This window comes from Conger conger, chromosome 1, assembly GCF_963514075.1.
Source record: "Conger conger chromosome 1, fConCon1.1, whole genome shotgun sequence".
Taxonomy (NCBI): Eukaryota; Metazoa; Chordata; class Actinopteri; order Anguilliformes; family Congridae; genus Conger; species Conger conger.
In genome coordinates this window covers 79,244,619-79,257,406 of record NC_083760.1, presented here as the reverse complement: position 1 = coordinate 79,257,406, position 12,788 = coordinate 79,244,619, and the positions used below count along the sequence as shown (strand labels likewise).

The 12,788-nt window shown below is 44.4% G+C and overlaps 1 protein-coding gene across 1 annotated transcript in view; it reads left to right on the top strand.

The window, feature by feature from the left end:
- The first annotated feature begins 2,617 nt into the window (after nt 1–2,617).
- Nucleotides 2,618–12,788, top strand: part of flot1b (flotillin 1b) — a 14,634-nt gene continuing 4,463 nt past the window's right edge. Inside the window, exons 1-8 of the mRNA XM_061236329.1 lie at nt 2,618–2,721; nt 3,951–4,006; nt 4,720–4,795; nt 4,950–5,040; nt 5,885–6,028; nt 6,147–6,266; nt 6,929–7,024; nt 11,963–12,115. Of these exons, the coding sequence (XP_061092313.1) occupies nt 2,639–2,721; nt 3,951–4,006; nt 4,720–4,795; nt 4,950–5,040; nt 5,885–6,028; nt 6,147–6,266; nt 6,929–7,024; nt 11,963–12,115 (819 nt within the window). The 5' untranslated portion in view covers nt 2,618–2,638. The remainder of the gene's footprint in view (nt 2,722–3,950; nt 4,007–4,719; nt 4,796–4,949; nt 5,041–5,884; nt 6,029–6,146; nt 6,267–6,928; nt 7,025–11,962; nt 12,116–12,788) is intronic.

Genomic DNA, 12,788 nt, shown 5'->3' with positions numbered 1-12,788 from the left:
GAAGGGATTTCTGGAAAGAAATGGTAAGGACCGGAAGTGGACAGGGAGTGCCGTCCGCTGAAGGGCAGTGGGTTATGTAGTTTATTTCTGGAGACATAGTGCGCTGCTTTGCTTTTTGCAGCACCCACCCCTTCTTTTTTTGCTCAACACTTATCAAATGTATAGCCTACCAGCAGTCATAGAGCCATAAATGCACAACATGTATAAAAACTGAACCATATGTCCAAAACAAGGTCAATTCGTGTCAATATTTTTGGAGGTGGTCATGATGAGTCAGCGTGGTAGAATCGAGAGAAAGCAGTTGGAAGTAGACTATTCAGCTATTTTGAGGTAATAAAGAGATAACAGCCGCCAAAATGGAAATATGTTCTGAATAACAATGTGTTATTTTACATTTATATTTGACTTATTATGGCAACATGTTTGGTAGACAAACTGATCGATGAATTTGTTCTCCTCTATGTGATTAATATTTACAAAGTTTTTACAAAAAACTACAGAAAGCTTTAGCTCAGATGAATGCATGCATAAACTGATATTTTTTAGTAGACTATAATATTCCTGAACAATAGGCCTACAGTCAACAGCGGCATGTTAATTTATTTATTTCGCAATCGGTTGTCAATTAACCGGAGTCCATATATGTTAGGCTATTTAACGTGTACGGTACACCTGATTCAGCTCCATAGTAAGAATCACAAATAATGTCATGTGGTTTATGGGGAAATGGAATTAAAACAACAAGCAAATACAAAAATACAGTTCCTCGATAACTAAACTGGAATGCACGCACTGTAGAAATGTAGGCTAAACACACTGATTGTGAAGGTAGCGCCCAGGTATGGAACAGAATGCAAACTTCCATATTCAGCATGATCAAAGCATATGTCTGCAAGTAAATATGTTTTGTTTTTTTAAACACACGTAGGCCTATAGGCAGCTTTCATTACATTCAAATAGCGTACAGAAGCCATAGGTATGCTAGGCATATTGAGAGAAGTATTGTCCATCTACACTACATACATGGCCTTTTATAAACGGCTGACAGTGCTCCTATTCATGATGTGTCAGGGATCAGGCAAATGAAACCAATCCCAGACTCAGGGATAAGATAACAGCAGGCTTTATTGACAAGGGGAAGATCCAAAATGTAATCCACAAACAGGCAATAGTCTAGATCCAGGCAGACAGGTATATGTGGGAGCATAATCGTGAGACAGGCAGAGTTCAAAAACCAAAGGTAGTCAGAAAAGCAAAGGTACAAATCCCAAAAATCCAAAGCAGAGTTAAAAAAACAAACAGGCAGAGATTAAAACCATAAAATCCGAAAAACAGAACAGAGCGGAGCAGAACAAAAGTCAAAACAGATAACTAGGCACAGGTGTGGGGAAGCTAGAACCGGGGTAGGGAACATAATCACAGAAAGACGAACTCGCAACAAGAAATTGAAAAGGACAGGTTTAAATGGACTAAACGGTAAACAGGTGAGAGAAATGGTAAAAGGTAAAACGCAGGGGACTTAGACATAAAACAAATAACGGAAAAAAACACAGAACCTGACATGAGGGTCAATTGGAGAAGCTTTAGTTTGCATTAACGGCAATCGAAGACATTAATGGAAAATCGTAGCCAACATTTTCATGTTATATATGATTTAGCCTGCGTTTGACTTTGTCTCATTATATCAGCGTTATTTAGCCGAATTCCACGAGGCTACATTGATGTTTCCGAGACCGATGGACTCTCGGGAATAATGAGCAGCGCTGTCAGTTACAGTAGGCCCTACTGGCAATTGCTTATGGAGGTGAAAGTAAAAGCCAAGAAATATGGCTGTGCGGTCGAACAATTTAGCTGTTTTAAAATATTATTATGGTTATTATCTTCGGTCGTGTCTTGTTTCAGTGAACTGGAATTAGGCTATAATGTAATAGGCTACAGTCAGCAGCCTCCTCCTCTGGAAACCATACGGAAACGGAAACGCACACACACACACCATCCCATTCACGCGCAAATACAGTATGTGCACACATTTTCATGGGCATCTCAGAGTACTTGAGCGAATCGTATAGATACTGTATATACACATTAATGGAGCTATCTAATAGAATATAATTTAATAATACAGCCGGAAAAAAGGCTACATACAGGGTATACATTACAATTGACTGTCATACGAGCTATTTGTTTATTTTTACTTTTAGTAGCAATGCGTCCATAATTTCACGAGTTAGGAGGATATTGCTTCACCGCAGTCTTGAATTCAGTTAAAATAACCTAATTTTATGCCATTGTTTGCAATACAGCACAATAAGCACAACATATGAATGTGGGATTTGTATTCTTCGTGACATGCATAGCTATTTCTGATATAATCTGGTTTAAGATGCCGAGTCATTCTTCTAAACATGAGGAATACCTAATTATGAAAAATTAACTGCTTGTTAAGATTCTACGATTTAAATTTTGGTAGGAACGAAAGGTATGACACCACACAGAGCCCCCCGGGCCAGCCCAGGACCGAGTTTGGAAACGACTGATCAAAAATACACTTGACTACCTCTCTTCGTCGCCAGGGGGAGACATACTGCTATGCATGTTTTGTGCGCTTCTGTTATGGGTGTGGAACAGAGATGCGTTTATGAACTCGAACGAACCTTGCGAAACAGCTAGTCACCAGTTAGCGACAGGCGTTAACGTTTTTCATCGTTCAGAGAAGCGTTGGTAAGTTGGCTTGGGACAATTTAGCTATTTAAGTTAAATATATTTATTAAGACATTTCAGCTAGCTAAAATGTGTAACGTTATTTTTGTTTCAACTAGCTAAATGTAAACACTACAAAATCCGAAATATGTTGTATAGCTAGCTAGCTATGTGTTGGCTAACTAATATTAGCTAAGTGTAGCTGTTAGCTAAATTGCCGCGGAGCTGTCCACCGAGTATTCTTTACAACAAAGAAGCTTGATAACTTCGTGTCTAACGTTAAATAGTTAGCTACGACATACAGGAGGCACGTAGCTATTTCAGTTAGCTAGGTAAGGTAGTCTAGCCTACCAAACGCTAAGCACAGTCGGAATGGCCAGGACTGTGCATCTGGCAACTTAACGCTTAACGTTGGTTAGCTACCAAAGTAACAGCGAGACTAACGTAGTGAATGCGGGAAATAAAACGCTAGCAGCCAGGCTAAATAAGTTACATAGCTTTTGTGGTTTGCTAGCTAATAACTAGGATAGCTGATATAATATTTCAGTTCCGTTCGTAAACTACCAATTTGTAAAATATATCGATTAATGTAGTGCAGTGAATATATAATTCGTTAAGTAACGTAAGCTAACGTTAGGTATTTTGTGTGGAACTAACGTAATACAATCGAGAACGATGCATTATGGTAGCAGGTTAATCTAAGCAGTAGCTAGTTAATATTAAAAATTGGGGGAGGCAAAGTACTCTTTGGCCTAGATAGAACGTTTACCACAGAACAACATTCGCTCCCCCACAATGGAAGAGTACACCTCTTGAAGTGGGCTCATGAACGAGGTTAGGGGAGGGATTTATCGGAACGAGTGAAAACAGCGTGACAGATCAAGATCGCATGACCAACTTATGACAGATCTAAATTGCAATAGTTACATATTTAACGTTAGCTATTAAATTAGTTGTACGGTTGTGACGCATAGTTCTGGAAATTCACAAGGAAAATGAATGCAAACGGACTCATCGTATTCTCTGCCTTTACATTTTCTGTTCGTGTGTCTTTATCTTTACATTATATTCTGTTTGTATTAATTTTGCCACACAACTGAATGCAATTACGATGCCTCGTTATCATTTACCGTTATGAAAAAAGATGAGTAACAACGGAATATGTTTAAATGAACCGAATGTCCACGTGATTCACGTGTTACTTTGGAATTTCGTACTGTAGCAATTCACATCTTTGCTTGCTTATGCAGTTCCTTGGCCAGTATGTTTTACACTTGTGGCCCCAACGAGGCGATGGTGGTGTCCGGTATGTGTACTTTATTATGGTTACAGTATTATTGATGTGTGTGCGTATCATACTTGCGTCAGATGCGCAATTGTTTTCGATTCAAATACTTTTCTACATTTTACTGAGCTTGTCTGGTGCATTGGAGCTAATGAAATGCTCTCAAAAACCACAAACCCTGCCTCCTAGTCCTCTTGGTTGGCTCAATTGCACCAGGCAAGATAATTCGAGCACAGAAAATAATTTCAATCCAAAATGACATGTTTGACCCAGGACGGGTGTGTATTCATATTATGTTATGTTAGATGTACAGTATTAGGCTAATGCATATTTAAGAACAAATGGATGTTGCTTACAATGGGAAGTACACTAGAATTTCTAATGAGTGATTACTGGCTGTTATATTTCATAATTCAAGATGTACCGTTATTTGCTACACCACAGTTCCTGATAGTGCTGAGCGTGCTCTGACAAAACAATCTCCAGGGATTACGATTGCGGCTTCAAACTGTCCTGGTCTATGATGATCTGGGCGCTTGCCCTTGCCCTTCGCTTTGTGAAGAGAAGCGGGGGGAGTGTGTTCAGCAGTAGGGTGTTGTCTGTGTAATTGTCTGTCTGTCTGTCTGTCTCTCTCTCTCTCTCTCCATCTCTCTCTCTCACTCTCCATCTCTCTCTCTCTATCTCTCTCCATCTCTCTCTCTCTCTCTCTCTCTCTCTCTCTCTCTCTCTGCCAGGCTTCTGCCGGTCCCCACCCGTGATGATAGCGGGAGGCAGGGTGTTCGTTCTCCCCTGTGTGCAGCAGATCCAGAGGTACCTTTCTGCCCATTGGCCATGCTCCTGCTCTGCTCCTACATAATGGGCCCTGCCCCTCCCTTTTTTCTGCAGGCTGAATTTATTACATTTGCTCTCCCGCCCCTCCCCCCCTCACTCTCTCCTGCCCCCTCATTCTCTCCTGCCCTCTCAGGATAATTCTGAACACCATGACGCTGAACGTGAAGAGTGACAAAGTGTACACGCGCCATGGAGTTCCCATCTCTGTCACTGGAATTGCCCAGGTACTGGTCTTGGTGCCCTTTGCACCTGTCTCCCTCCCACACAGTCTGTGTGTGCTGTTGAGCCCTGTGTGTGTCTGCTGTTGAGCCCTGTGTGTGTGTGTGTGTGTGCTGTTAGAACCCTGTGTGTGTGCGCTGTTGAGCCCCGTGTGTGTGCTGTTGTGCCCTGTGTGTGTGTGCTGTTAGAACCCCGTGTGTGTGTGCTGTTGAGCCCCGTGTGTGTGTGTGCTGTTAGAGCCCTGTGTGTGTGTGTGTGCTGTTAGTGCCTTGTGTGTGTGTGTATGTGTGTGTGCTATTAGGGTCCTGTGTGTGTGTGTGTGCTATTCGAGTCCTGTGTGTGTGTGTGTGTGTGTGTGTGTGTGTGTGTGCTGTTAGACAGTGTTCCCCAAAAGTGTAAGTAGTAGGCCGAACAGAAAAAGTAGGGAATTCAGATGATGTAGTTAAAATATCAGTGTTGTCCCTGTGTAATGTGCAGTGGGTCAGTGTGTGTTGTCTCTGTAATATGCAGAGGATCAGTGTGTGTTGTCTCTGTAATGTGCAGTGGGTCAGTGTGTGTTGTCCCTGTATAATGTGCAGTGTCAGCAGTGTGTGTTGTCTCTGTAATGTGCAGTGTGTCAGCAGTGTGTGTTGTCCCTGTGTAATGTGCAGTGTGTCAGTGTGTGTTGTCTCTGTAATGTGCAGTGTGTCAGTGTGTGTTGTCTCTGTAATGTGCAGTGTGTCAGTGTGTGTTGTCTCTGTAAAGTGCTGTGGGTCAGTGTGTGTTGTCCCTGTATAATGTGCAGTGGGTCAGTGTGTGTTGTCTCTGTAATGTGCAGTGGGTCAGTGTGTGTTCTCTGTATCTCTGCAGGTGAAGATCCAGGGGCAGAATAAGGAGATGCTCGCCGCAGCCTGTCAGATGTTCATGGGGAAATCGGAGCACGAGATCGCCCAGATCGCCCTGGAGACCTTGGAGGGGCACCAGAGGGCCATCATTGCCCACCTTACGGTGGAGGTGCGGTAGCGCCCCCCCCCCGCCGTCCGCAAACGCAGGCGCGCAGTGTTTAACGTGCGCTCTCAGCTGAAGTATCCAGCGGCGGTGACGCGCTGCCCTCTCTCTCTCTGAACCGCAGGAGATCTACCAGGACCGTCAGAAGTTCTCCGAGCAGGTGTTCAAGGTGGCCTCGTCCGACCTGGTCAACATGGGAATAAGCGTGGTCAGCTACACGCTGAAGGATGTTCACGATGACCAGGTACACCCTCTCTCCAAACCTCTCAGGGTTGATGTGATCCACGGCTGTGGGGGTGGCGGTGTGGGTGCGCTAATGTGTCGGTAGGCTTGTGTATGTGTGTGTGAGTCTTGTGTATAAGGGTGTGTGTGTGAGAGTTTGGTTGGTTGGGTGGGTGGGTGTGTGTGTGAGTGTAGGGGTGTGTGTGAGTATATTGGTGGGTGGGTGTGTGTGTGAGTGTAGGGGTGTGTGTGAGTATATTGGTGGGTGGGTGTGAGAGTGTATGTGTGTGTGGGATGGGTGTGTGAGTGTATGTGTGTGTGTGGGTGGGTGTGTGTGAGAGTGTATGTGTATGGGTGTGTGTGGGTGGGTATGAGAGTGTGTGGGTGAGTGAGAGTGTATGTGTGTGTGGGATGGGTGTGTGAGTGTGTGTATGGGTGGGTGTGTGTGAGAGTGTATGTGTGTGTGTGTGTATGTGCATGGGTGGGCGGGTGGGTATGGGAGTATATGTATGGGTGTGTATGGGTGGGTGGGTATGAGAGTGTGTGGGTGAGTGAGAGTTTATGTGTGTGTGTATGTGTATGGGTGGGTGGGTATGGGAGTGTGAGTGTGTGTTTGTATGGGTCTGTGAGAGTGTGTGAGTGTGGAAGTGCTCTCTCAGTGCGCTCTCCTCCCTCCTCCCTCAGCACTACCTGCACTCTCTGGGGAAGGCCCGGACCGCCCAGGTGCAGAAAGACGCCCGGATCGGGGAGGCTCAGTACAAGAGAGACGCTGTGATCCGGGTGAGTGTGGAAGCCGCCATTTTACCCGCTCTGCAGAGCCGCCATTTTACCCGCTCTGCAGCGCCACCATTTTACCCGCTCTGCAGCGCCACCATTTTACCCGCTCTGCAGCGCCACCATTTTACCCGCTCTGCAGCTTCTCACTGTCTGGAGGAATGCCTGTGTTCGGCTGATTGGAAAAAAAAAAGTGGTTATTATTTGAAAATAGTCTTTCCCGTTTACTGTTTCTATTTTCCATTTTGATTTTCATGGTTACGTTTGGGGTTTAGGTGTTGAGTGGGGATGAACTTTCAGAAGTATCTGCGGGAAAAACGGGGGGATTTAGAAGTCTCAGACTCTCTCTTCCCCTCTCTCTTTCTCTGGATCTCTGTCTCACTGTAGCATTCTGTCAATATTTATTGCATTCAGAAACTCCCTCCCCTCTCTCTTCCGTCTAGCTGTCTTCTCTCCTTCCTTTGATCACTGCTTGTCTCTCTCTCTCTCTCTCTCTCTCTCTCTCTCATTCCTCTCTCTCCAGTAGCCTTATATTGAGGTTGCTTATCGGAATGTCAGAAACACATTAACGGCATACTACGCAGGATTGCGGCTGTAAAACAAACATGCTCAGTCATTACCATGATACACGGCGATGAACTGATGTTCTCTTCTGCCCAGTAACTTTCTTGTCAACTTTTTTTAGCAACTTATTTGTTATTCTAAAAAAACTGTTTGGGGGACATTTGTGGGCGTGGCCCTTTTTTCTTTCTATGATGCTGCAAAGCATGTGTCCAATAGACTGAACTCATGCTCTATGGTCCAATAGAAAAAGGCGATGGGTATGGAGTGGTTATTGCAGTGGTGTGTTGGCTGGCTTTGTGTGAGATAGCCTTGGTGGCTAACCGTTAAGCAAGTGGTTGGCCAGCGCGCGGTAACAGTACATAGCCGGCATTGTCAGCGAACTAAATTCCGCTTTGTAGGTCAGCTGGCTGGACATGATAGCTGGGTCCCCCTGCACTGTACTTCTGCTTATTTTCATGAGATCCCGCTGGCGTATTTCCTCTCCTGGGCAGGCAGCTCGTGTTGAAATCCAAAAGACTCCCAGACTTTCAGAAGACTTCAGACGTCTTGATAAAAATAAAAGCGACTAAACAAGCCTGAGAAAAATATCTGTTCCAAACCCACTAAGCTAAAGCTGCCTTCCCCCGTAACTTTTCTGCGTATGACAGCAAGGTGGGTGTTTTTGCAGAAATGCAAAACATTCAAGCATTTTGGGGACTTGGTGCTATTGTTGCGAGTGACTGCTTCACTGGTGTGAAAGAGCTATTGTTGTACTTGTGAAAGAGACACGGTTGCAGTAACTTGGCTAACTATAGCTTCTAACTAAATCCAAACATGAGCAACATCAGTGCAATAGCTAGCTAAATGGCTTGCGTGGTTTCTTGTCTCATTGTGACACATGCCTCGTCAGCCTATTGCAAAGCTTCCAACAGCCAGAATCATCTTGGGGTCGGGAATGGAGGCGTAGCCGTTCTTCTGTTTATAAACACAGGAGGGAGGCAAGGAGAGGAATCCTGCTTAGTATGCCTTAAATGCCAGTGTGGTCCTTTGCAGAAACGGTAACCATGGCGACAAATGTCAAATCTCTACAGAAGACGGGAAGCCCTGTTTCTCAGATAGAGGAGATGTGAGCAGGGTCGATATTGATTAGTTAAAGTGTGTACGTGTGGCTGCCGTCCGTCTGCCTGTAGTAGGCAATTTCCTGCACATAATCTCTCTGTTCTGTTGGGCACAATGAGCCAGGGAAAACACTAGGTTTTTCTTTTCTTTTGTTTAAAGGAAGTGGTCTGACCTCATTTCTCCATGCAGTTGAATTTTTCAGATTCCTCTGTGCATTGCGGTATAGAGCAGGCTGCTCTATTGATGAGTGTCAGTGAGCTAATGGATATCTCTGTTACTGTATACCGTCTTTTTTGTTGAATGTAGTCTGCCTTAGGCTTGGAGTATAGGGGTTTGTCTTTCGCCATTTATGATGCAAGATCACAATCATGTGATTGGAATGTCCTTAACTGAACATTCTAATGCTGATGTCACAATCACTACTGGTAATGGAAAGCAGTGGAGTTCTAGAACCCTGACTTTAGAATTGTGAGAAATCACTCCTCAAAACCTTCTCTTCAAACTAATGTTAGGTTAGGTGCATATGTCCCTGTGGGTGATGTATATGTCTTTGTGCAGTGATAGTCTTTCCTTGGCTGCAGCTGACCCAGTCCATTGTGCTTTTGTGCTGTCTTGAGTGATTCATCAAGATACCGTACGATTCCGCGATGATTTGACTGTTCATAAAAAGGGATTGTGCAATTTCAAAAGGTTAATGTGCCTCAAAACCATGGGTGTGTCAATTGTGGCCTAGTGCATCAAATGCCATGATTATTTCAGCTGTAAATTGTTGGTGGTATTCGCCCGCTTAATGAGCGTCATAGCTTTCTGAAGGGTGTCGCTGATGTTTTGCGAAGCTGACCCCTTATGGCCTTGTGTTTGACATGTTGTGTGTGTGTGTGTGTGTGTGTGTGTGTGTGTGTGTGTGTCGGCGGGCGGGCCTGTGGGTTTCCCAGTTTTCTCTCGGGGTCAATGATCGCTGTTTCAGCCGTTTCCGGTTTCTTTTCCTGGGTTATGGTTCCCATGGGAGGGCTTGGTGGGCCTGTGTGTGTGCGTGTGTGTGTGCGTGTGCGTGTGTGTGTGTGTGTGTGTGTGTGTGTGTGTGTGTGTGTGTGTGCGTGTGTGTATGTGCGCGCGTGTGCGCAGGGTTCTTGAATGAATTTCACCTTTATTTAACCAGGTAAGAGTGAGAACAGGTTCTCATTTACAACACTGACCTGGCCAAGAGAAAACGTTGCTTAAAAAGCTACGTGTGTAACGATAATGCATTTACAGGGATTAAAGCTAAAAGTAAAAGGGCACAGAAAACGACGGAGAAGGTTTTTGCCCCTGCTGACTAAAATCCAGGGGCATTTTCAAAATAAATGGGGAAATGTACATAATGGTGGGCAATTCACTATCAGTAAAAAAAAGCAATTCACTATCAGTAGAAAAAAAAACTATTCACTATCATTAAAAAAAAAAGCTATTCACTATCAGTAAAAAAAAGCTATTCACTATCAGTAAAAAAAGCTATTCACTATCAGTAAAAAAAAGCTATTCGCTATCAGTAAAAAAAGCTATTCACTATCAGTAAAAAAAGCTATTCACTATCAGTAAAAAAAAAAGCTATTCGCTATCAGTAAAAAAAACTATTCACTATCAGTAAAAAAAAGCTATTCACTATCAGTAAAAAAAAGCTATTCACTATCAGTAAAAAAAGCTATTCGCTATCAGTAAAAAAACTATTCACTATCAGTAAAAAAAACTCCAGCGTTTCTTTACCACTCCCCTTCCGTGGCAGACTTTCCGTCTTTACAGAATCCCATGGCAAAGCACTCTCAGAAGCGAGCTGTACACTAAGGCCTTGATGTTGTTTGGGGGTTTGAATTGAGCGATAATGCATTTTGATAACATTCATCTTGGCTTCAGCGAGCGGGATTACAGCGCTTCCCACAGGATGTTGTGAAGCTGCGACGGGGAGGTTCTTATCGCCGTGGCAACGTGCACGGCATCGCTCCCTCACTTAACTGACCTAATGGAGTTTCACACGCGGGATGCGTCTCATGACGCTGGAAGTGATGTCAGCTGGAGCGCTCAGAAGAGTCTGTGTCGAAGGCCCGCTTTAATCACTGGGTGTCTCGGTGGCGCAGCCTGTAGAGCACTGACCGCATGCTCATTGCGAGCCGCGACGTCGGCGGTTCGAATCCCACCGTCTGACAATTTGTCGCTTGTCTTCCTCTCTCTCTCGCCCCCATTCTTCCTGTCTCTCTATACTATACTGTCTAATAAAGCTGAAAAAGGCCTAAAAAATATCTTAAAAAAAAAAAAAATACAAATTAAACTGGTGGGGAGAAACAGTTTAGTTAATGAATGGCAAACGCTGTGATTTATTCGGTTTTTTTTTAAATTCATTTGAACTGTGAAAGGATTTTCCAAGGACACGCACACCTGACCTGGCCTGATGGCAAACTGCTAGGAAAGGCTGCGCTAGTCAATATTTTACCTGACCGATAAATTAGAAAGATAACAAGGGGACATTTTTTGAGTAGATCATCACCAAGCACTGGTGATGATTGGGACACAAACGGGTGGTCATTTCTGCGCTTATCGAGAAGCTGAGCTAAAATGTCAGATGCTGCAGAGGTTGCGATTAAGGTCAGAAGTTGGCCTGATTTTTCATTTTTCATTACATTTACATTAAAAATAAAGAAAGAGATAAATAAAGATCATCGTTTAGCTGTCGCTTTTAATCGACAGTGATTTACAGTACAAGGGCAAAGGCATCACATCAAAATCCATCAAAAGCAAATCGTGCACGTAGAGCAGTCGTAAACAAAAACAAGTCATACTAAGTGGGAGGAGGGGGGGGGGAAGTAGTCTGAAAAGGTGTGTTTTCAGTCTGTGTTGAAATTTGGGGAGGAATTCTAGCCGTCCTGACCGTGGTGGGCAGGTCATTTCACCACTGAGGAACCAGAACAGAGAGCAGGCGTGACCGTGCTGCTCGACCGCTCGGTGCTCGTAACGAGGGGGACCGCAAGGCGACCAGAGCTGGCAGAGCGGCCTGGTCCGTAACTGCAGCAACAGGCAGCCCGTTTGCGGGCCATGAAAAGTGGGGTAACATGACCCCACCTGGGCTGACGGCTCTCCTCTGCCATAGGCGATACGGGCTAACGAAACTGCAGCGTGTTCATGTGGGCACGCTGTTCCATGTGAAAACTTGTCCGACCGGTTGAGTTGCAAATACCTCTCTCTACACAAGCGCGCACACACACATACACACACACACACTCACCCCTCCTCTCCCTCCTCCCCTGTGAACAGGAGGCCCAGGCCATGCAGGAGAAGGTCTCGGCTCAGTACGTGAACGAGATCGAGATGGCCAAGGCCCAGAGGGACTACGAGCTGAAGAAGTCCACCTACGACATCGAGGTCAACACCAAGAAGGCCGAGTCGGAGATGGCCTATCAGCTGCAGGTGCGGGCGTGACGTCGTAGCGCTGCAGAAAGAGCTAGACGATGCGCTGCTACTGCTGCTCTCTCTGTCTATGCGCTGTGCCAGGCTTATCTCTCACCCCGTGAGACTGTGTACAATTAGATCTTATACCGTGATTTTATTACTTCTTATTAGTCTATACTGATGTATGGGGTTTGTTTGAAGTTAGAGTATTAATATATTGTAGTTTTTGTGTCAGCGTGCATGTACTGTATTAACGCTGTGAGTGTGTATGTACTTTATTAGCTGTGTGTGTGTGTGGTGTATTCACTTTTGAACCCTCTCTCTCTCTCAATTCTATTCAATTCAAGTGGCTTTATTGGCATGACCATTCCATTTACAGTGTTGCCAAAGCATTGTTGTATTAAAATAAAAAATATAATAACAGTCATGATAATAAAAAAATAAGTAAGAAAAAAAAAAATTAATAATGACAGTGAAGACAAAACAATAACAACCAGCAGACAACAATCAACAACGGTGCTGGTTATAGGAACAGACAAATATGAACACGCATAGGGTGGAGATCCAGTAGATTTGGAACTACACACTGTGCCTCGCATCATGGCAGGCTTTGACAAACTGGGCCGCCAGAGGAGTTGTTTGCCCCTCTCCCAGTATTATAGCCAGTTTATCTGTGTTGCTTAATGAGTCT